Below are 23,363 nucleotides of genomic sequence, written 5' to 3' on the forward strand. Positions count from 1 at the left end.
GGATTTGAAATTTTCACGCGTGCATTCGTATACAAGCAAGCGCGTCGTTGCCGACTTCTAAGTTCCTTTACTCGGCAGCCGACAGAGGCCATCTCACGTTGCTTCGAGCGCCCTTTTCTCCTCACGCTCGGCTACCCAAATGCCAATTAGCATCGTTATGCTAAAAATCGTCTTCAATTTAAAATTGAAATCGAATGACGTCGTTTTGGTCCGGGCTCGTACGGCAAAAGACAAGTCGCTCACATCGCGCCCTCGTTCAGTGCCGGGCCGGGGCCCGTCCCGCCCCGACCTTTGGCCCGGGCCCGTCCGCGAGGTCCGAGCGGCGGCGGCGTCTGTCCGTCGACGGCTTGTCGTGCTGCCGGGATTATTTGCGATGAGCTCGTAATTCCGCTTTAATCTTCTTTGAGGCGCCAAGTGGAATTTTTTGATGAGAGCGGCAAATCCTCCGAAAGCAAAACTTGAAAGACGGCGACACCTTTCCGCGACCGCGCGTTTTTCTCTTTCCGCTTTGTCTTTTCGGTCCGAGATTGACGAGCGTATCGACTCGATTTAGCACCTGATTGAAAGCGATGAAGCCATTCTTTCTTAAAATGAATTTTATTATTACATCGATCGATGAGAAAAGTCCATCAAAAACACGCCGGCGTGTTGAACCGGCAGTCGAGCGGCACGTTCCTCCCGGCGGCTCCGGTTTTCCGCCGGCTCGGACGGAAGGTCTGGACGTTGCCCGAAAGCTGCTTTATCGCCTCGGCTCCCGTTTGTCGACGACTCGACCGAACGGGAAGCGCTCCGTTCCGTCACGGGCTCAGCAGCGTTTGGTACTCCTCCTTGAGGACGTCCCAGGAAAAGCGAGACGTGTCCACCTGCAAGCGAATCAGACGCAAGCTGCGCTTTCTCATGAAATGTGGCTAACCTTTAACCACGGAATAGGTTTTAGGCTATTGTGTCCAGTGACGTGGTGTAAACTGGTCAAGTTACTTTTTCAATAAACGTATTAACCCTCTCATGCACCAACGATGACAATTAGGACATTTTACTTTTTTACATGGCATTGATTGATGGATGGCGCTACACGTCCAATCTGTTGAAACCACTGGTGTCAAACTGACTCCATAAAGGGCAAAGTGGGTGCGGGTTTTCTTTCCAACCAATGAAGAGGACACCTTTTGACCAATCTGATCTCTTCCATGGGTAATCAGTTCACCTTTGTCAGGTGCTGCTCGTTTCAACAGAAAATTCATTGGTTTGCACGGTATCGGTTGGAACAAAATCCAGCACCCACTTGGCCTTTTGTGGAATTGGTTTGACACCTATGGTTTAGACAGACTGCCTAGTCAAAACGGATTGGACATCTAGCACTGTCATTGACATGGTCACGGTCAGCCCTCCCAGTTGAAATGAATTTGGATGCCTGTCACCGTCAATGGCATGCCATGCCATGTGTTAAATACTATGAATAAAAATCTACTTTAGACTGTTACATTAGGCCAGAACTAGAGTGTTTTTCTCTTTTCATGCCACAAAGTTTGCAGAGGTGCTGGAGCCTATCCCAGCTAACTATGGGCGGGTACACCCTGAATTGCCAGCCAATCGCAGGGCACAACTGGACAAAGAACCAATCACACAGACACACCGATGGACAATTCAGAGTGTTCAATCAGCCTATCGAGCATGTTTTTGGGATGTGGGAGGAAACCAGAGTCTCTGGAGAAAGCCCACACGGGCATGGGGAGAACATATAAACACACAGGGAGGCCAGAGCCCGGGATTGAACCCTTGCTCTCAGAACTGTGAGGCGGATGTGCTATCCACTCGGTCACCGTGTCACTATTCTCTCTTTTTAGAGATGATCATGTCATTTATTTAGCTTAACGTTGTTGTAGATATACAGCGTATCACAAAAGTGAGTAGACCCCTCGCTTTTCTGCAGATAATCAAGTATCTCTTTTCATGGGACAACACTGACAAAATGACACTTTGACAATTCAATGAAAAGTAGCCTGTGTGCAGTCTTCAGAAGAGGCTTCCTCCTGAGTTCATTTATTTTCCCCTGAAAATAACTCAAAATATAGCCATGAATATCTAAACCCCTAGCAACAAAAGTGAGTACACCCCTTTGGAAAAAAACGTGCATCCCTAAATGTCCAAATTGAGTACTGCTTGTCATTTTCCCTCCAAAATGTCACGTGACTCGTTACAGGACTGCCGTCAGCATTGCTGCAGAGATTGAAGAGCTGGGGGGTCAGCCTGTTAGTGCCGAGACCATACATCAAATTGGGTGTGCATGGCCGTCACCCCAGGAGGAAGCCTCTTCTGAAGACTACTTTTCACTGTGGCAAAGTGTCATTTTGTCAGTGTTGTCCCATGAAAAGAGATACATACGTAAATATCTGCACAAATTCGAGTGGTGTACTGACTTTTGTGATACACTGTAATTCTGTCAAAAAAATGGTTGAAAAATATAGAAAGATGAGACCAAAAACAACCCCTTGCCCTATAATGGGCTTCACTTTTGAATAGCTGTCTAATGTACATCATGACCGTCACCGTTCCTGTAAGGGTTAACCATAAAGTGATTATAACTAAGGACAGAGTGCGCGTGTGCGTTACCTTGAGCTCGCGCGCGCTTCCCGGCCGTCGGCAGAAGCGGCGCAACCTCTTTAGCAGCTGCCGGGGGGTGGCGTACAGGCACTGGGCTAAGGGCAAAACGGGACGGGGCTCACTGAGGGCGGGGCTCACCAGACGCGCTCCGCTTTTTACCTGGGAAGATTTCAGGGTACACTAAGGCTTTGGGGCAAAGAGGGTAACAGCCGCAGCGCGCCGCCTCCAACCTGAAGGCACACAAAGGAGCGCGGTGAGAGCGGCGCGGGCTTCGGGACGCCGGCGAGCGGCTCTCACATGGCCACTCCGAAGAACTCGTGCCCGGCGGTGGACACGGCCACGTCGGCCCGGCGCAGAATTTGCAGGAACTCCTCTCGGGACTCCGCGAAGCCCCAGTGGAGCACGTGCGCGTCCAGCAGAGGGCGGCAGCGAGAAAACACCTCTGACCGGGTCGCCGTTAGCGTCGGCCTTCGACGGTCGGTCTCGCGCGGGAACGTCTTTGCCTACCTGGCGTCTCGGAGAAACTTTCCCCCAGGACGGACAAGCGGAAGTCCTGTCCTTCTTCTTTCAACTTCAGCACGGTGCTCAAGAACAGCTCGGGATCTTTGTCGTGTTCCCTGTAAACGCCAGACCAACGTTGTTTTTGCCCACGAACCGAAATATTTCGTCCACGACCCGCTTTTTCGTGACGAGACGACAAACGTGTCTCGGGACACTAAACCCTAACGACACAAAGGCCGTTTTTTTGTTCGACGAGACCGAGATGCGCTATAGTTTCCGTCATACTGCATTGTATCAGTCTTGGCCATGTCACTCATGTGACGTGCTGTGTTGGTGAAAGTTGGCTCCCATCAGATGTAAATTTAGATGAAAATGATGTCCATCGTTTGTGCTGTCAAGTTTTGTTTGTGCTGTTCTTTTAGAGATGTTTACAATTCATTTAAAGGTCAATCGGAGGTCAACTGGCCCCCCATTTTGATTTAAACCTGGTGTGAATCGTTTGTGCTATAACATTTTGAAGATATTAATTTGTTGTAATGACATCATGTAGACCTCCCTCCCCATCTTGGACAGAATGGAACCGCAACGGCGCCGTTCATTTGTGCTACGTTTGTTGTACCTTTGTGCTGTAAAAACTTGTGTTTGAGCTGCTCCGGTTTTGGAGTTCTTTCAAATAATGTTTTTTTTTTTTTTTTTTAAATTTATCAAAACATACAATCATATTAAAATTATATCAATAATTACAATTATTGATAAAGTTGGTTTTTTTTTAAACGTCACTTGCCCTAAAGGGTTAAGGAGAGCGACGAACAACCTCGCTTCTGTTCAAACGGGTAACGCGATTTCATAAATGAACTCGTTGATCGCCGATGGACGCGAACAGATCGGACGTCCGGCGATGGCGCGGAAAGACGGTCGAACGCGCCGCGCGCCGATGCTGCGCGGGTAACGTGAGGATGGCGGTATCCAGGCCACCGGCAGATTAGCGTCAAAGATGAGAAGAAGATTGCGTCTGGCGGCACGTTAATCCTAATTTGAGCGCAATAAAAGCGGCGCAGCTGTAATCCAGCTGTGTTTTGCTCAGTTGAGAGCCGATTAGGGCGCCCCCGCCTGCGCCGTCGACATGACACGACGGCAAAAACACGCCGGACGAAACCTAAGCTCATTTGCGCCGACCGTCCGGGATACTCACCACCTGTGAGGCCAAACGATGTGCAGCGGCTCGCCGGGGGGGTCCGCCTCCGTCGGCGTCCTGATGTCGTCGAACGGGGCCGTCGCCGAGAGAAAACGCGCCGGTATTAATGGGCAATTAAGACCTCACCGAGTTAGCAGTACATATCTGTGTAGATGAGTGCAACCTGGTGGCCCGAGGACAAAATTCTGTGCGGCCGGCAGTGGCAAAAAAAAAAAATCAAGCACCTTATGTTGGCTGCAAAAGAGCCCGCCACCGACTCGGACTTTTGGCATCTAGCGATTTGATATCTTTGCTTATAACTTATCAACAACCTTCCATGGCTTTATGTTATTTCACTGGCAGCCATTGACAGCAATCCGATCAAAATCTGGCAGACATTGTGTGGGGAAAAAAAAAACAAAATCATACCTGACTATATATGTGGCGGAAAACACAGACAAGGCTGAAAAAGCAGTATCCGCTCTTGCACCCCTCTTTCAAATAAACTGCTGTATTTTAAACTGTGTTTGATAGAACAATATGCTGCCAGAGCAGATTCATGGCACAATAAGCCCCCGTGAATTTGTCCCTTTTACCCTGGAAACCCCCGTGGACAGACGTCGCGCAACCGCTTTTGTTTCAACCCAGCCATAAAAATGGAATTATATTATTTGAAATGTCTGTCATTTTTAGCTTAGAATCATTCATTGATATCTAATTTTTAACTTAAAAAAAAAAACGACTTTAAAAAATGATTCACCCACATTTAAAACTTTTAAACAAATGACGTCACAATGAAAAAAAGTCTGTAAATAAGTCACGGATATCTACCTCATGACTATCGCTGTATTTTTTTTAAAAAAATTTACTGTCTCATGTTCCCTAGTATTTAGATGATAATTGATCCAAACAAAGAAGAATTGAAAAAAAAGTTTATAAGGGTAACTATATGAAAAAGAAAATCTCAAAAACTCCATCGCGACCCTCGTTATATGACCGCGTTTCACCCATAAAATCTCCCAAAAATCCGCCCGAGGCCATTCACAGCTGTGTCTTGACACTCGGTGCTACATGGAGGTTTTGGATCAAAGCAAGTTAAGTACGCGATAATATCTCTTTCAAATGGTGGCATCTTTAATTATGCTCTCACCTCCAGTTAGGGTTTCGCTGTTTAAATTTTTTTTGAAATGCCCTCCTGTTCAAAATTTTCTTACCCCAGAAAATTGAGATTTTAAGCTTTCCACTGATGTATCAAACATGCATATAGGACAATTTTGAAATTTTCCCTAATTGGGGGTCTCAGAGCGGAACTTCAAGTCACCTGAGTCTTTTCTGCCATATATATATATATATATATATCAACAATGTAAAAAAATTGTTTCAATTTTTAAAAAAATATTTATATAAAAAAAAATACGAGTACTTAAAGGCCACCCGACCACACTGTAACTCATGTACTGCCATTGACAGCTATAGACGTCCAATCCCAAACTAGAATGGTTTACAAATTTTAGTGCACCTTGTCTAAAATTCTTACCAGACAAGGTCAAAAAAAATATATAAAAATTGCTTCAAAATGAAAAAAAGATCTTTTTTTTTTCATCAAATGAATAAAAATAAAATAACCCATAATCCTGAGCGATCAGGTTTCAGTCACTGGAGTAGAATTCTGGGGATCTAACGCTCCAAATGGTCGGGACGTCAACGGCAGCCAATGAGCCTTTGCCACGGGAACCAAAGACCTGCTCTTGAATGAGTGACATCATTCCCAAGGTATTGGAGTCCTTCCCCACGCAAACACGCCAAGAGCAGAGCACAGCGGCGAGGATGAGGAGGATGATGTGTGATGAGGTGCGGGATTAAGGAGGATGAAGGTGCTCAGCAGATGTTTTTGCGATTAAACTTGATCTCCTTTGATTAAAGAGCAAACGAACGAGGAGGACACATGCGGCGGCCTCGGATAAGACGCGTCACATGTCATTGATGTCGGCCGCCGCCGTTTCCACTCTTTTGCGCCATCGACCGTCCGATCGATCGCGTCCGATTGGGTTTATCGCTAGTAGACGTCCCGTCCGTTTGAAGCGGGTGGGCCGGCAGCCAAAGATCGGACGGGACGTCTAGCGCCGTCGATGGCAGAGCAGAGATCAAAAATACGGCGCAATGGCAGAGAGCTGGGAAGCATATCTGACATAAGATGGCGCCAATTACACATTCAGTGTTGTGGACTTTTTAAACATCAATTATGCCAACGTGAAGAGGTTTTGGCCAGAGTTCGCGGGCCAAATTTATGGCAATCGCTTCTCATGCGGGCCAGACTAGTGGCCGCTATTGACGTCCAGTCCATTTTGTCTGCCCGTCAAAACGGACGGGACGTCGAGCGCCGTCCTCCGCGCTGAAAGATGAGCAATCGCAGCCGGCCTTCCGGTTGCAGTGAATTGGACATCTATCGTTGTCTGTGATAGGCAAGGAGCCTCACTTCCTTGTCATTTTAACATACTTATAGATCACTTCCTGTCAATTTCCTATTGATTTGGGGCCATTTCCAGGTGACTTCCTGTTGTTTCGGTGTGGGCATTTTTGGCTCACTTCATCCATTGGCTGCCATTGAAGTCGAATCCATTTGAACTGGAAAGGGGCAGATGAAGGAACGTAACTGCGGACACCAAAGCGAGCCGAGTGTTGTAGCGCACGCAAAAATCTCCGGTTCCGCGTATCAAAATAAAAGCGTGCCGTTTTGTACGGACAGGACGAATGAGCTACGACGACCCGGCCGGGTGGTCGGATCAGGCCCCCCGGCGGGCCGGTACATTTGACACCCACGGTTTAGGCCGGGGACTCCGCGGACCACGCTCGCCAAATACAAACGACCGCTGACCTGACGACGTCCGGCAAGCGCAGCGGGAAGTAGAGAACGCGACACTTGGGCCGGATGACTCGGGCCAGGTCTCCCGAAGGCCGGCGGTCCGGAATCTTGTTGAGGAAGGCGGCCACCGAGGACAGGAAGGATTCCATGTTGAAGACCGAGTTGAAGACCACCGTGTCGGCCACCAAGCTGAAAAGGCCAAAGGTGGCGTGAAAAGGCGCTCCGGACCGGGCCGGGCCGGTCCGATCCCGGCCTTACCACGACAGGATCTGGTTGTAGCCGTACTGGAAGTCACGGTCCTGCTCTTTGCGCACCGGGTAGACCAGCTGGTTCTCGTGGAAGTACAAGACCTTTTTCAGGCGGGCCAGATCGGGTCGGAGGGCCGCCAGCTCGCACAAGTTCAGGACCGAACTGCAGAAAAGGACCCTGACAACCGGCCGCGGGGGGGAAAAAAAAAAAAAAAGACAGATGCTGTTGTCACGGTACAAAAATCTTTTCCATACTACACCTTTTTTTTGGGGGGGGGGGGTTCTATTGCTGGCCATTTCCTCAAACAAGAGGAACAGGAAATACCCCAAAACGTACAGGAAGTGACCCAAAACCAACGGAAATGATCAACAGGAAGTCAATTCCCCCAAATTAACTGGCAATCCAACGGATTTAAACTGGGAGGACTTTCAGTCCGCCAACGAGAATACAAAAATCTAATTTACCCACGATGTCAAATTTCTGGTGAACTGCGGTAGCGACAGAAAACGAGTACCGATATTTTTGCCATCAAATATGGGTACGTTTCGGTATCGGTGATACTTTTGAGCTTTGACGAGCCGAATGTTTGCCAAATGTCTAGTTTTGAAAGCTAAGCGAGAAACCGGCAAAACTAAGTACCTGTACGCGGGGTCCGGGGGCACGCTTTGGCTGAAGTAAAGCGCCGAAGTCCGGGCTCTCCAGTGCCACTTCTTGGCGGGCAGCGTGAAGGCGGCGGCGGCCGGGCGCAGGTGCTCGGCCAGCAGGTCCAGCAGCTGCTTGTGAGAACCCCCGTAGAAGGGCTCCAGGAGCAGGACGCGGGCGTCCTGAAGTGATTGACGCGAGCCGCCATTAGCCAAACAATGGCCGCTCATTTGCGGGCACCGGCGGCTCAATCAGCCGTATCTGCGCACGTAAATGAGGCGTCCCCGCCGGGCATTGTGGCCGCTCGCCGTCATTACGCTTGCCATTGTGCCGCCAAATAAGTGGCGCTCGGTCGTCCTTCAAGGACCTTTACGCGCTTCTGGAAAAAACGGCGCCAAATGAAAACAGCTGACCGCCGGCCGGCCGACCGAATACGCCGCCGCCTCCAATCGCCAGATCAATTTGTTCCGCCGTCAAGGTCGCGGTTTCCTCCGTAGGGCCGTTATCATATTGAACTCGTTTGACCGCCATTGATTGTCCAATCCGTTTTGACTGAGAAGGGCGTAAACTAGGGCCGTGACCATTAGCTGATTCGTCAATTACCAAATGAACTGCGATCTATTGTGAGAGTCAATAAACCTTTATTTTCAATCCCAAGAATTTTTTTATTTCTCAAAATAAAGAGTGGGAAACGATTGTTTTTCGGAATAAACCTAAGCATTTTATTAGTCATCAATTGAACTTTCATTTTTTTCACAATTTCTTAATAAACAAAAAAGGGGGGGAATGCTACATATTCACTTTCAATTTTGGATTCATAAAAAAAGGGGTGGGGGGAACTATCGTTTCCCCGTGTATTTCATCAGAAAAGATGAAGTGGACGCACATGATTTACTTTTGCGGGCCACACAAAATGATGCAGTGGGCCGGATCTGGCTCCTGGGCCATCCGTTTGAAAGGGGGTGACTTTTTTTTTTTTTTTTTTTGGGGGGGGGGGGGGGGGCGTAAATAATTTATGTTTGTTTGTCCATAGCGAAAAACACAAAGTCGACACATATGATTTACTTTTGCAAAATGTCTACGCAAAATAATGCGGCGGGCCAGAGTTGGTCCCTGAGCCAACCGTTTGACACCACTGGGCTAGCCTAATCCACATTCCAAAGTTTAAGACAGCTGAAATGAAGCCATGACAAGACAGAAAACATTTTGCTTAACTCGTGAGCTGCCATTGACGCCCCAAGACGTCCGAGCGAACACAACAAATCCAGCTGGCTCTTGCGGGATTTGTTGCGTTTTGGGGCTTGTTTTGCTGGCACAGAGACCAGCGCGAGCCGATTTCATAGTCCCTGGGACTCAGGTATGAGAGTGAACGGGTGCCAGATCTTGGTCCATGAGATGGACGTGGACGGAGGGCAGCTTACCAACCACCGATGTATCAAATCTCACGTATGGTTGCCGCAAAGGCGCTAGGAAAGTAACGCTGTACCTTAGTAGGAGCGTTAGCGTGGGGCTAGCACTTAGCCGTTAGCCAGTTGACTGCTAGCTCAACCAAAATCGACGGTAAGCGCTGAAAACGTCATACTAAAAAGGACCCGCAGCTAGCCCAAAAGCTAATCTCTGAAAGTGAAGTTACCGTGCATTTACGCTAACTAAGCGAAGAGCTACGGGAAAACACGCACCTGCGACTCCATTTTTTGCTGTGACGTCATCTCGCGTCGACCGTCCCGCAGCCCAGCTGAAGTCACTCGTGATCTGCTGAGGTTCTTTATAGAAGTGATTTGAATGCCTTCACAATGTGCTACGACAGTCTTGAAGTGAAGCAAAAAGTTACACAAGTGTAGAATCAAATGAAATTAGTCGTAGAATGACATTTGGTCAAGTCAATTATAATATGTTTTCTTATGATTCATTTAAATCAATCAATGAATTAAGATCAAATCAATGGTACAGCACTGGACTGAGCTCGCGGCCCCGAGTAGCCCCCAGGTAATGATGCCTTACATTTACTCCGTTACATCTACTTGAGTGACCTTTTGAGAAAAACGTGTCATTTTACTAAGCCCTACTTTAGACTTTTACTTGAGTAGATTTGTGAAGAAGAAACGCTACTCTTACTCCGCTACTACTAAATGAGACGTCGTCCATACTGATCACATGACTCCATTATGCCAATCAGACTCAAGCTTGCCATTCTGCGATCACGCCTGCCTGTTCGATCACCTTGAGTCTTTGGTAAATCAATATTTTACATAGACTGCCGCCGTCACGGTGAATCGAAAGCGCAGATTTGAACCTCTCTCCCAGTATTTATTTGGAACCGATTGATAGTGATGGAGAAACCGAAGCTTTCTGAAGCAGTGAATCAATATCAAGCAATGTGTCGAAATGGTTCAGTGTTATGAAGCATTTGCCACCAATCAGTGTGGTGAGTCACGACACTGCTTCACCACTGCTTTCTGTATCACTGAAGCAAATGTGTTGAAATGCTTCAGCGCTACGAGGCATTTGACACAATTCAGTTTGATGACATCTGTTGGAGAAAAATATATTGAACTTTCATATAACCAAGTATCATCTGAGCAACTAAATATGTGGGGTCGTATGGTGGTTACAGAATTTGCCTAGTGTGCGGGCAGTAGTGGCTTCGACCCCTAGCATGAAATGGATTCTTTCTTCTTCCCCGGATTCATTAAAAATAATAATAACAAAAAGAAAAAAAGCTGTTTTGTTACTTTGAAATGAAAAACGGAAATGCTTGTGGAATAGGGAACTCTTGGTGGTAGCTGTATAGAATGCTAGTGACACTGGGATGGGGATTTGGGTGTTTCACACATTTTTATTTAAAAACAAAATCATCTCAGCAGCATTTGGTTTCAGCCAGTTCCTCTTTTTGCTAATGACCTCTCCAGCTTTTGAGAATATTGTCTCACATGGCACGAACAAATATACAAACTGGCAGATAGACAAACACAAAAACTGACAGACAGACACAAAAACAAACACAAAACCTGACGTATTATATAAATCAGTGTATAGTGTGTCAATGTATGCCTATACTATGTGCATTTGCAAATGAATCTAATGTGTAATCTGATCTAATTTCACTTTACTCTCCCTCGTTCTCAATATGACGTAATGCGCGCAAAAGCTCTCCTCACAACCCACAACATTTTGAGGGATATATTCCCTTTTTATAAGCATTGTGAGCTTGACTGAACCAAATTGACTGACTCGAACCCTCGCTACCTGAGTGACACGTCCACGGTCACGGCCGACACGCGTGTGGCATCGCAACGCTTTGCTTCCGCGGCCAGGTGTTTTTCCACTGAATGAAGCGAGACATCAGTACAACGTATCGGAATACTTGTTGCCGCGAGCGCTCGACACTTGTCAGGCGTCTGCTTCGAGCGTGACGTCGCGAGCTGTTCCACCGGATCCAGCGAGACATCGGGACGACTGATTCGTCACACTTCTGCCGCGAGCGCTCGACACTTGTCTCGAGCGTCTGCTTCGAGCGTAACATCTCTACCGATTGACACCGGAAATATTGTCCTTTATCTTCTCTCCGCTAGATGGTGCACTCATGCTCTTTGGACAAATGATGCTTTATTTCTGTCGATAATTTTCTCTTGCTGGAATGCCATGATTTTGGGGGGGGCTTAATGTGGTTATATAGAATTGGTTAAAAGCGCAGTTTAAAAACAACAACAGAAAATGATTGAAAAGAATCCAATCCATGGATAAGTTCCTCTGAGAAGCAAAAAGGACTTGCTTTAAAAGTCAATGCTTTTTACTTTGACCGTAAATTAACTTTGATATATTAACAATAAAAGACTGAAAGATAGGAAAAATATCAACTTTCCCATTTTGACTTGGAGTGGCAGGGGCGAATGTTCATCAACCGCTCAAAATGGATAGGACATCTAGCGCAGTCACTGTCAATGGAAGTGAATGAGATGATGAAATTGGTTAAATGTTATTCCTTTATGGTTATCCCTCGATGTAATCCATCCGACCAGCGACTGACACGAGTGACTTGAGGAGGCAAGTGAGCATGTGCTTTCTGTTTTTTTTTTTTAATTTTGATTACAGCGATTTCACACGCCGTCCCGGCCGGTATTGTGTTCGTCAGTAGTAGTCGTCGTCGGATACATTTGAAAAGGACAAACATAACAGTCGAGGAAACAAATTTGGATGTATTTCCAATATATTGCCAATATCCGAATATTGGGATTGACCACAAAGATAGTTGGCTTTCAGAGAATATCAACCCTTTATAAGGCGCTCATTGAAATGTAAAATGACAACAACAACAAAAACTTCACAGTGTTACAGGAGGCCATCTACAAAGTTTATTTCTCTTATTTTAAATTCAACGAATCAACTGGAAGAGACCCGGTTAATGTGACAAATAAACAGCAAGTGAGCCGAGATCAACCAAAAATGCATAGTTATCACACACACACATACTGTATATACTGTATATATATAAGGCTAGATGTCTAAAGGCAGGGCCGGCAGCATAAGTAACTGGTGGCCATCTTGCGTTAGGGTTACCTCGATGGCGTGTTTAAACTTAGCGGATGTAGTTGAGTGATTTTCTCCACCATACTGTATAACACGCTGACCTCGCTCAATTCTTGAAGAGTTTGGTATATAACAAGCCATAATAACGTGGTAGTGGCTATGATATGGCCCAGATTTTGCAAAAAAACAAAGATACAATTATTTTGAAGTCTGTTGTCAATTTATTGCACCCGAAACCAAGCTGATTGAAATGGAGTCATTTTGAACCCTTCCAAGATGCATGCTCAATCATTGACCTGTCTTGATGCAAAATGGCCGACAAGTGATGACGCTCATCCCCATTGGCTTACAGCCCGCGTCAGACATCGAGTTTTATATATACCCGTATTGGCCCGTATATGAGACGGTGTTTTTTGCATTGAAATACGACTGAAAAAGAGGGGGTCGTCTTATACTCGCGGTCTAGACATTATACCCATTCACGACCCTAGATGGCGCCAGATATCATTGAAGCGATGTTCTGTCATGATAGATCTCAGCTACTCTCAAGTTGAACCAGTTTGCATTATTTTATTGCAATGTTTTTCCTGATTCGGATTTGTTTCAAGACTACAGTTACAGTTAGACTTCACTTTGATGGTTAATGCAGTTATTGCAATTTTGTTGTTTTATCACAATTGATTGGTTTATTTACATTTCAAAAACCAGAAGCCATTCATTTACCAATGTGATTGCACTTTAGTTTATATATTTAAATGTTCAGATTTGAATGAGGCAAAATAACATGCCTTTTCTCTCAAATATGTTGTTATAATCATTTGTTTCGGATGTACTGTCATTATTTTCTGTATAAAAATGAATTTGGTGTTCAAAACGTCTTTTTTTTTAACTTGAGTCTCGAAAAAGAGGAGGTCGTCATATAATCGGGGCCGTCTTATATTCAGGCCAATACGGTATATGTATGTGCAAAAACGTCCCAAAATCAACAGGAAGTAACCCATAAAAGCCCCAAAATGAATAGGAAGTGACCTGATTATCAACAAGTGCCCTAAAATCTTTATGGAATGACTTACGGAAGGACCAGCATGATAAGATTCCCCGAACTGTCATTAAACAGGAATGAATCGTATAAAAGTGGACCAAACATTGTTACTTCTCCTGTAAAGGGTTCAAACAAAAAAGAAAAAGGAATTTGGACAAGTTGAAGTCAAACAAATGATGATTGATTAGTGGTGACAGTGAAGTGCAATCTCCAACATTTTTAGCACCGCTCGACTTTTAGCCTTCCCCTGCTCGGCATTGGCCTCGGCGGGTAGCGATGCTTTGCTTTGCTTTGCTTAGCCTAGCTTAGCTTAGCTTAGCTCGGACGTCACGTTCCAGCAGACCGGAGCGCCGATCGGAAGGTGAGCGCGCTCGCTCCGGGAATCCGTCCAAAGTTGCCGACGTTGGCGAAACGCCTCCCGGTCAACGATCCGCCGGGACCTCCTCTCCGAAGAGGGGAGCGGAAAAGCGGCCCGCGTCCGAGAATCCGGCGGGGCGGTCGGAGTGGGAGCCGGCCGGCGGCGGCGCCTCGGCCTCCCGGGCTTCCCGCTTGCAGTAGGAGTAGCGGTGGTTCATGTGCTGCGAGTAGGAGCCAGAGTGCGAGAAGCGCTTTCCGCACTTGTCGCACTGGTAGGGTTTTTCTCCCGAGTGCAGACGCGAGTGCTCGATCAGGTGATGTTTGTGCTTGAAGGCCTTCTGGCAGATCTCGCACCGGTGGGGACGCTTGCCTGAGGACACGCACACACGTTCGACAGCGTCAAAACGGACCAGACGTTAACCGCGGTTCTTACGCGGACTCTTAAACGGGACTCTTTCGGTGTCATTGGCGATGATAGACATCCGATCGTGTTTTTTTTTTGTTTTTTTTTTGCCGTGAGTTTGTCCACTTCAAATGGATCGGATGTCGGGCGCCGTCAATGGCAGGAAACGAGTCCGATTTGATTCTTTTAAAGACTCTTACATTAATGGTTAAAATGACTGATTTTAGCATGACTCTTTCAAACGTGACTCTTCATCAGGACTCTCTTAAATGTGACTCTTGTAACATGATGTAATGACTCTTCCTTCGAAGCTCTTTTGAAATAGGGATCTTTTGAATGTGACTCTTCACCAGGACTCTTTTAACATGGTGTATTTTCATGATTGAAATGTATCTTTAACAGACTGTTTTCAATACAACTCGTGAGTTGAATTTCTCAAGCCTGACTCTAAATCAAGGGTGTCCGAGCGATTCCACACGGGGCCGCAGTGGGGGCCGGATTTGGTTCCGACAAAACAAGACGTCACCGATCTGGTGTGTTACGAGTGTCATCGGTCGATTGCAGTCAGGTGCCGCTTGTTTTAGCAGAAACTCGATAGGTTAAAGTGTCTGTACTCGATCGGTAGGAAGAAAATCCAGCGGCCAGCTTTGGACACCCCTGCTTTAAATGGTAACCTTTTTTAATACGCTTCCCCATTCTTCGTGCTACGTCTGTGCCTTTGAACTGATTAGCTCACATTAATAAACAAGACTCTCGAGCATGACCGAATCAAAAGAAAGAGACGCGAAGGCCACTGTTCACGTGTTTTGAGGTGTCAAAAAAGCAAAACTATTTGGTGTTTTACATTGTATCTTTTAAACACGATTTGTTAGAACAAGTCCCGGATGAGTTCAAGAGGATAAAAATGTTACATGTACCTGTGTGCTCATATTTGTGTCTTAGGAGGGAACTGGTCTTCTGGAATGTTTTGTGGCACAAGTCGCAGGCGTACGTACCACTCGGCGCAGTACCACTGGCGCTCTTGGTTTGCGACTCGCTTTCTGTCACTTCCTCCCCACCTGACAGGTAGTCCGACGACCTGTCAAGTAGCGCCCTCTAGTGCACACAAAGAAAGAAGCGCACGCGGGCTCAGCGGTAATCCCACACCTGTTGACTAGAAAGAGACACCTTCTGCTGCCCCCCACCCACAATGATCCCAAGTCTGGACAGAGCTTAGGTCTAGAGACCCCCCACCGCCCCTGGCTTCAATCCGCATCTCCGCTCATACCTTGACTTACGTTTGTTGCACCACCATACTTAAATAGCCGATCCATTTTACCTATGGAAATAAATCGACAGGCTATTCCAGACCCACCCCCGCAAATAACACAATTCACTGTAAAATAAGACACTAGCGTAGTATCTGTATCAGCACCGATACTGCACTAAAGCGACACCATCGGCAAGACATACTGTGCCGATGCTGCGCAATATGTACTTTTCCCGGTCTAGTTTCCAACCGCCGGTTGCGCTACCCGAGACGACATTTCTCGCTCTTCCCGAGATAACGATAGATGTCCAATCGCGCGGCGTCCGATCATCAAATGAAATGAGTTTATCGCTCGCCGGCGTCCGTCCATTTTTGACTTTATTTCAATGAGAATGGATTGATTTTGACGGGAACGTCGCCACCTACCGTCATGGCCGCCCCGAGGCCACGTCGGTAGGGGTGTTGAAAGGTCTTTTCGTACTTCTGCGCTAATTGAAATAAGTTATCACAAGTAGACGCGCAATCCGTTTGAAGTCGGAGGGCCGGCACCGGATGACCGAACGGCAGTCGGAAATCTCCAAGAGTACATATTGCGCCACATCGGCGGTACGATATTTCTTCCTACTCCCCGATACCGAAGCAGTCATTTTAGTGCCGTATCACTAACCGTACTAGTTGAAAGACGTCAATAAATCCAGAAGCCCTTTCTCTAAAAAGCATACCTGTAAAGTTGTTTTCCACTGGGTTTTCCCGGTGCTCTGTATGTCCACGAAGGCGGCCGCCCCTCTCGCGAAGGCGTACGCCATTTGGGGCGCCGGGCCGGCAGAGTCCGGGAGCGGGTACCGGGCGGGGGACGCGAACGTCCGCAGAGGGAAAGGCACGGGCGAGTAGACCGGAGCCGCCGCAAAAAGATCCACGCCGAACACGGGACCGGCTCCCGTCCGACGCTCGGGGAAGTCTTTTTTGACACGGAGCGGGTCGCCCGCGAGGCCTCGCTCCGCCCCGGGTCCCGTCGCGAGACCGTTCATTCTCGTTCGCCGGAATTCGCCGGCCGAGCGTTTGGGCACCGAAAGATCGAGCGGGGCGTCTGCACGAGCGCCCTCCCGGACCGGGCCCTCGGCGCTACTCCGCTCAGAGGAGGACAAGTTGAGCGGCGAGCGACCGTCGCGATCCTCCGGTTCACCGGTCTCGACCCTCGCCGGGAAGGGGTCGCCGTTCGAGAAGATCGGCGAAGGTCCGGAGTTCCGGCGCGCTTCGGGAAGGCCGGGATCCCGCTCCGCGAACCAGTCCCTGACAAACTCTCGCGGAAGGCCCACGGCCAGGGAAATCTTCAGCAGTTCCTCCGAGTCGCGTTCCGTACTCGAGGCCCGCGTGGCCCGCGTGAGCGAGAAGCCGTCCTCGAAAGCGTTCCCGGGCTCCTCGGCGGACGCCGGCCATTCCGAGTACGCTCCGAAAGCCCCCGGCCGTAGGACGGCTCGGACGTCCGGGTTCATCTCGCAGAGGTAGCGCTCGTGCTGATGCAGCGGAACGGGTCCCGGGAAAGTCTCCTCGCAGAACCGGCAGTAGCGACCGTCTCCTTTGCTCCGTCTCGTCTCGTCCGCTTCGTTTCCGTCCGGCCGAACCTTCGACCGGTCGTCGGCGGGGTCCGGCCGGGCCCCGAGCTCTTTCGCGTAGGCCCTCGGTTCGGAAACGTCCGCCGGGTTCCGCTCGGCCTTTCGGACGCACGTGTCACTTGGGCTATCGAGCGTCTCCGGCAGAAGGAAGTCCGCAGCCGCTTTTCCGTAGTCGCCGAAACCGTTCGCGCGGAACCCCTCGGCCTCGCGGGCGGAGTCCGCGGCCGGCCCGTACTCCGCCGTCCGGGCTCGGTCGCCCGGCCGACGTCGCCGGCGGGCCCCGCCGTTTTCCAACTGGAGCCGGAGCCGGGCCGGCGCGGAGCAATTTGCCGAGGGCCCCGGCGGACGTCCGCGGAGGAGCGCCGCCGGCCCCGCCGCGCATTTGCGGCCGCTAATGTGGGAACTGTACGAGCCCGAGTGGGAGAAGCGCTTTTTGCAGTTGGGGCACTCGTACGGTTTTTCGCCTGGAAGCCGGCCACAAAAGGAGAAAAACCCGTTAAAGCGGAGCCTCTTCTACCCTCGCTGGCGATCGAGGAGAGTGACGTACCGCTGTGGATGCGCAGGTGTTCCTTCAAGTGATGTTTGTACTTGAAGGCTTTTCCGCATTCGCCGCACTTGAACTTTCGGTCGACGCCGCCCTCCTTCAGCAGCAGCAGCCGCCGCCGCCGCCGCCAAGGAGAAAGAGGGTAAATCAAAGGATGAGTGACTTCCAACGGATTGGACGTCGAGCGCAGCCGATGAGCGAACAAAGAAAATTCACAAATGCCCAAAATGAGCACAGATTTCTATTGGCCTGCAGTCATATGTTGTGTCCGGATTACTCTTATTTTTATGAAGCGGGTGATTACTTTCTGGAATTCCAACCCCTAGCAAAAAGTATGGAATCACCAGTCTCGGACGAGCACTCACTCAGACGTTTTATTATGTATTCAAATAATGAATGAGTTGAAAAGTGCAACTCCTTGGCATTCCGAAACACTCAAAGAAATGAATCCAAAACATTGTGGTGGTCAGTAAATGTTACTTTTATAGATAAGTCCAAGGAAATGAATCTAGAATCACTCCATTCTGAAGAAAAAAATCTGGAATCGCTCCATTTTGAGTAGACACCCAGTCGATTTCCTAATTGGGCCCCTGCCTCAGATCAGATCTGCTCATTAGTCAACAGTTAAAACCAGTGCAGTTATCACACCGTGGAGGGCTGCTGGATCAAGGGGATTCACAAGAATCGTGGCTACAACAAGAGAGATGAGACCAAGGAGAGGATTATCAAACTCCTTGAAGAAGGTCACGCTACACGTATACTTAAAGTGAAGCGTACTGGTAGACATCCAAAAGTCATGACAAACAACTCAAGGCCATACAGTATGTCTGGAAAACAGAAGATGTAATGAAGAAGAAATGGGAGGAAGCTGGAGTCAAGGTATGTGACAGAAGCGTGCAGGAAATGAGATTTTCATACAGGAAAGCATAAAGGAAACCATCATTGACACTTAAACAGGAATACAGAACAAGATTGCAATGGGCTAAAGAGAGGCAATGGTGGACTGTGAATGACTGGATGAAGGGTATTTTCAGTGATGAATTGTCTGCATTGGACAAGGTGAGTGATGATGCTGGAACTTTTGTTTGGTGCCGTTCCAGGGAGATTTACAAAAATGACTGCCTGAAGAAAACATTCAAATTCCCTCAGTCCTCGATGATATGGGGCTGCGCGTCAGGCAAAGGCACTGTGGTTAAATAGGTTGAAATTTTAGACCGCTTTCTTATCCCTTCAATTGAAAATATGTTTGTCATTTTCATCATGCCACAGAGCTAACACTGTTAAAGCATTCCTTGGAGAAAGACTCATCCGGTCAATGCCGTGACCTGCAAATAGCCCACATCTCAACACCATTGAAAAGCTGTGGTGGAAATTGGTCAAAAATGGTCTCGACCTGCAAGGATAATCTGTCAACTGCAATGACCACATTGATGAAGAATGCTCATCAAGTCCATGCCTCAGAGATTGCAAGCTGTCGTCATAAAAGCCAGAGGTGGTGCAACTAAATACCAGAGATGTGTTTTGATTGTTATTTCTTTGTTTGTTTCTCATGATTCCGTATGATTTTCCTTAGATTGGAGTGATTCTAGATTTATTTCCTTGGACTTATCTATAAAAGTAACATTTACTGACCACCACCATGGTTTTGATTCATTTCTTTTAGCGTTTCTGAATGTCAAGGAGTTGCACTTTGGAACGACTTCATTATTTTTTCAAGCTTTTTCTCCGAGTTTGTTCTACATAATAAAATGTCTAAGTGAGTGCTCGTCCGAGACTGGCGATTCCTTACTTTTGGCTAAGGGTTGTATGAACAGGACGTGATGTACAGAAAGCGGCCCCCTAAATCAATAAGAAGTGAGCGGGCGTCCCATTCATTTAAAGCGAGAGGACCGGCCGTCATTGACGGCGCTCGACTTCTAATTGATTTTGACCGGGAGGAGGGAGGGGCGAACGAATGAACGTTCCTAAATTTCGGTCCGGATGCTTTTGACAACCCTAGCGCTGACCTGCTCTCCGACGGGCTTCTGCGGGGTCCAGCGACTTTCCGCCTCCTCGCCCGGGCCGGAACGCGACTCCGCCTTTTCGTCCGGGTCTTCCGGGTAGATGACGGCCGTGTCGCTGCGCCAAAGGTACTCGTGCGCGGACGGCTCTGGGGACGGACGGCGGAGCGAGCGCGTTTGACAAAAGGGTCACCCCGCCCGCCTGCCCCTCTCCCGGTCGCCACGGCGACTCACCGAGCGCCCGCCCGTCTTCTTCCGTTTCCGGCCGCCGCTCTCGCGTCGATGTGATGTCATCCTCCAACACTGTGAGCAGAGGGGTTCATTTACAACAGATGTGAGATAACTGCGATCGTGTGTGTTTTTAGCGCGACGCCCACAGTAAAGACGGGTTCCGGGAAGGTTTGCAGAAGTGAAAGTGCTGACGCGGGAAGTGTCAAAAAGTCGGAGTCATCGTCTTCCTGTCACCGGTCTGGGCGCACGGCGGCGAGCGGCTTCCCGAGGCTTTATCGGAGCGCCGTCTTAAGCGGCTTCTCAGTCCTCGTAAGCTTCCGCGAACGCCGCTCGCTCGGAAGTAACGTTTCTAAACGCTTCTTCGTCAATGGACTTCCGAGGGATCTTTTGTTAGGGCGCGCCTTGACGACTTGCTTTGAAATGTCCGCTATTAGGCCAAAGCTACGGTAGCCAGAGGTTGTGTATTCGCTTCCGTACGAAGATAATCATTCGTTTTGGTTTGTTATCAATATCGGACTCCGTGTTTGTCAAACTGAACGCAAGGAGTGATTATATTTGGGGTTCACGAGATCAGAAAAGGCATTTTGCCATCGCTCAAGACGGGGTCGTCAAACATCGAAAAAGTATCGATCCCGATGTGTCGTATCTGGATATAATATTTCATTGCAAAAATATCAATATTTTGTCTAGGCGTCCGATCCATTCCAAGTGGGAGGGTTGTTGGCAAAGGAACAAATGTTCATTAAAAATGTGTTATCCAGCCGAAAATGTCGGTATTGTGATAACTTATTGTCAATCGTCCGGGATACGTTTGAAATATCAAACGAAAAGGTGATTCGACCCTGGTGTTAAAGGTCAGAAAGATGATCATCAGATATGTATGAACTAGAGAACAGCAGATGCAGATTTTGGGATCCAACTGACTCAGGAATTTGGCTATACTGTACCTAGTAAAGGCTGCTCTGCCAAATATGGCCACGCTTTCAATTTGGCTATACTTGGTACTGCTACGGGAATAAATTGATGGAACTTTCTTGTCGATTGACCCGATTGCGATATGTTCAATGTGTTGACACGTAAACGGGTCTAGCGTGGGAGTCTGGCAAAGTTGGATTGACAGGCAGCACGCGGCGCGCTCGCCATTCTGATGTTAGGGCCCGTTAGTCTGTGTGGCCGGGGCGTCCTGCGTCAGAGTGAGGAGGTGGCGGCGGCGGGAGCGGGTCGTTGGCAAAGAGGACGCACGCTAACCATGTTTGACAGGAGACACAAAAGACACACCCCCGTGAAGCCCCCCCCCCCCCCGCCATCTCCGTCAATGCCTCAGTGGTTTGCCGTCAAGTGTCCGCGAGCCAAAAAACAGGAGCATTCTTTTTCTTCTTTATTCCGCCCGCTTTTGATTGTCTTGTTGTTTGTCGCGAGTGCCACCGTTTACGAGTAAGGCAAAAAAACAGGCCGGCGCTTTCAACACTTTCATCCGGCCATCGGCTATCGACCGTTGTGTGCGCGCGTGACCTTGCCCGAGGAGCCGGGCCAATCAATGGACACAACTACTACTTTTGACGGGGTTTTCGCCGCCATCGATGAAAATAGATCGCGCGTTGTCCAGCGTCCTTCTTTAATAACTATGAGACATCTGATCCAATCCGACCGACCGACGGACCCACCGTCAGACCTCGCGCGTCAAACGGATTGGACTTCTAGCGTCGTCAATGGCAGAAAATGGGTAAATAATAGCAGATACTTTGACTTGAGTCAAATCTTTTAAAAACAGAATGAGGAACTTGGCCCGCTCCTACCAACCCGGCGTCAGCAGGGCTGGAGAAAAGCTCTTTAAACTTGAATCGAAATAAGTCGAACACCATTTCAATGATCGCGAACGAACATTCCTTCGCTTCCCACCGGCCGTCTCCTTGGAATGTCGATCCGCGTCGACGGCAGACAACGAGTCAAAGGCAACTGAGAAGAGTTATTCGGTTCAAACGCTCATTTGGGCTCGAGCGACGCGTCCAAAAAGCAAACGGACGGAAGAGCCGGAATGGGCCAGTGAGTTGCGTGGTCGCTATAAATGCACGCGTGCGTGGATGGCCGAGTGAGAAAGCACGAGTACGCAGTAGCAGTGGCGGCAATCTTAGCTCTCACGCGCACATGCGCAAAGTCTGACAAAATTGCTCAGACTCAACTTCTGTGCGTCCAATACAATATACTTACTGTATGTGCAAGGGGGGAAAATGAACATAGAGTTCAAAAATAGGAAGCTTTTCATGGCAACTCGCGTTCTAATGCCGGAACCGTGAAATTTTTTGGGGTCTGCAATTCTCCGTTTAACGGATGTAAACGTTCGCTGGGCCGGCGGCAGCGGAAATTTCATTCAATGAGCAGACGTCTCTGTAAAAAAAATCTTCCACATGAACTGTAATATCATTTTTCGAAGGTCACTTGCAGTTTTAGGCCTCTCAAAAGACTAGAGATGTGCAATTTAAGCAGTTTTTTTTTTTTTTTTAACCTTTTAAAAGTTTTTAAATGGCACTTCAACTTCAGATCTTTTAGTTTTTTTCCCATGCACCAGTAAAGTTTTTTTTCTACTGTTTTATGTTGGAATGAAATGAACTGTATCCTAAAATCCTTTGGAAAACTTTTTTTTTTTTTTTAGTTTTTAGACAGATATTGCTTTTATTAATGAATTGGTTTCGGTCCCACCCCACTCACATGCACACATAGGTGAATTCATAATTAAGGATTATTGAAAAAGGTTTGTTGTGTCTGTGCTTTTAGCTAAATAACCGATGATTTGAAGTACAAGACCCTGCCAAAACATGTAACTACATTTCAGGAAGTTTGTCCTCTACTTGTTCGTTTTGGAAGTATTTGGCTCATGGATGAAGGGGGCGACAACTTTTTTTTTTTTTTTTTTAGGTGAAATAAATTGGACCGCGGCTCCAGAATCAATTTAGTGTGCATGCGTGCGTGCGTGCGTGAGTCTTACCGTTCTTTCGGCGCGGGTTTGCTTGTTTTCTCCTCTGGAAGCGGGCGCGCTCGTCCATGGCCGCTCTACGCGCAGGAGCAGGGCAGCAGCTCGAGTTGACCGTCACCTCGGCTCGGCTCGGCACGGCTCGGTCCGCTGCAGAGCGCGCGCACACCCGGCCGCCCGCGTCCGCGACGCCCGAACAATGACGGCGGACAGGCGGCGGGCGGGCTGCACCCGCCTCCGCGCCCCGCCCACGCAGAGGGAGGGAGGGAGGGCGCACGGCGGTGGTCACTTCGGGTCTGTGACATCACACCAAGTGGACGCGGCGGCCGGGGCCACCTGAGTGACGTCACAGTCACCCCCTAAAGCATGGATGTCAAACCGACGGCCCGAGGGCCAGAT

General features: G+C 48.4%; 2 protein-coding genes across 7 annotated transcripts; both read right to left on the bottom strand.

The window, feature by feature from the left end:
* Positions 1–584: 584 nt before the first annotated feature.
* On the bottom strand, positions 585–10,069 carry gtdc1 (glycosyltransferase-like domain containing 1). Of its 4 annotated transcripts, none has more exons than XM_057851571.1 (9): positions 9,710–10,069; positions 8,028–8,212; positions 7,398–7,565; positions 7,152–7,328; positions 4,295–4,354; positions 3,109–3,218; positions 2,899–3,043; positions 2,761–2,831; positions 585–2,696 (listed from the first exon to the last, which is right to left on the bottom strand). In XM_057851571.1, exons 1-9 carry the CDS (start codon positions 9,737–9,739, stop codon positions 2,344–2,346), a joined length of 1,299 nt encoding a protein of 432 aa, XP_057707554.1. In that variant the 5' UTR covers positions 9,740–10,069; the 3' UTR covers positions 585–2,343. The 4 variants fall into 4 exon arrangements, 3 of the variants coding, with proteins under 3 accessions (XP_057707554.1, XP_057707553.1, XP_057707555.1); XM_057851572.1 differs by lacking the exon at positions 9,710–10,069 and having other exon boundaries at positions 590–863; positions 2,611–2,696; positions 8,028–9,697; XM_057851570.1 differs by lacking the exon at positions 9,710–10,069 and having other exon boundaries at positions 8,028–9,697.
* A 721-nt stretch (positions 10,070–10,790) lies between these two features.
* Positions 10,791–23,148, bottom strand: LOC130926584 (zinc finger E-box-binding homeobox 1-like). 3 transcript variants are annotated; one of them, XM_057851557.1, is made up of 7 exons: positions 22,980–23,148; positions 20,000–20,068; positions 19,772–19,914; positions 17,769–17,862; positions 16,331–17,685; positions 15,277–15,454; positions 10,791–14,326 (listed from the first exon to the last, which is right to left on the bottom strand). In XM_057851557.1, exons 1-7 carry the CDS (start codon positions 23,035–23,037, stop codon positions 14,022–14,024), a joined length of 2,202 nt encoding a protein of 733 aa, XP_057707540.1. In that variant the 5' UTR covers positions 23,038–23,148; the 3' UTR covers positions 10,791–14,021. The 3 variants fall into 3 exon arrangements, with proteins under 3 accessions (XP_057707540.1, XP_057707541.1, XP_057707538.1); XM_057851558.1 differs by having other exon boundaries at positions 15,355–15,454; positions 17,769–17,865; XM_057851555.1 differs by having other exon boundaries at positions 17,769–17,865.
* Between the last annotated feature and the right edge of the window lie 215 nt (positions 23,149–23,363).

The sequence above is a fragment of the Corythoichthys intestinalis genome, chromosome 12 (genome assembly GCF_030265065.1).
Source record: "Corythoichthys intestinalis isolate RoL2023-P3 chromosome 12, ASM3026506v1, whole genome shotgun sequence".
NCBI lineage: Eukaryota > Metazoa > Chordata > Actinopteri > Syngnathiformes > Syngnathidae > Corythoichthys > Corythoichthys intestinalis.

What these genes read in the sequence shown, in the direction of transcription:
- gtdc1 (XM_057851570.1), bottom strand. Translation starts at nt 8,260, where the DNA reads ATGAGCGGCCATTGTTTGGCTAATGGCGGCTCGCGTCAATCACTTCAG. An exon ending in CCCCCGGACCCCGCGTACAG is followed by an intron (nt 7,566 to 8,027) that starts GTACTTAGTTTT and finishes GCCGGTTGTCAG; the next exon opens with GGTCCTTTTCTGCAGTTCGG. An exon ending in GAGTTCTTCGGAGTGGCCAT is followed by an intron (nt 2,832 to 2,898) that starts GTGAGAGCCGCT and finishes GTGTGCCTTCAG; the next exon opens with GTTGGAGGCGGCGCGCTGCG.
- LOC130926584 (XM_057851555.1), bottom strand. Translation starts at nt 23,037, where the DNA reads ATGGACGAGCGCGCCCGCTTCCAGAGGAGAAAACAAGCAAACCCGCGC. An exon ending in AAACCCGCGCCGAAAGAACG is followed by an intron (nt 20,069 to 22,979) that starts GTAAGACTCACG and finishes CTCTGCTCACAG; the next exon opens with TGTTGGAGGATGACATCACA. An exon ending in AGTGGAAAACAACTTTACAG is followed by an intron (nt 15,455 to 16,330) that starts GTATGCTTTTTA and finishes TGTGTGCACTAG; the next exon opens with AGGGCGCTACTTGACAGGTC.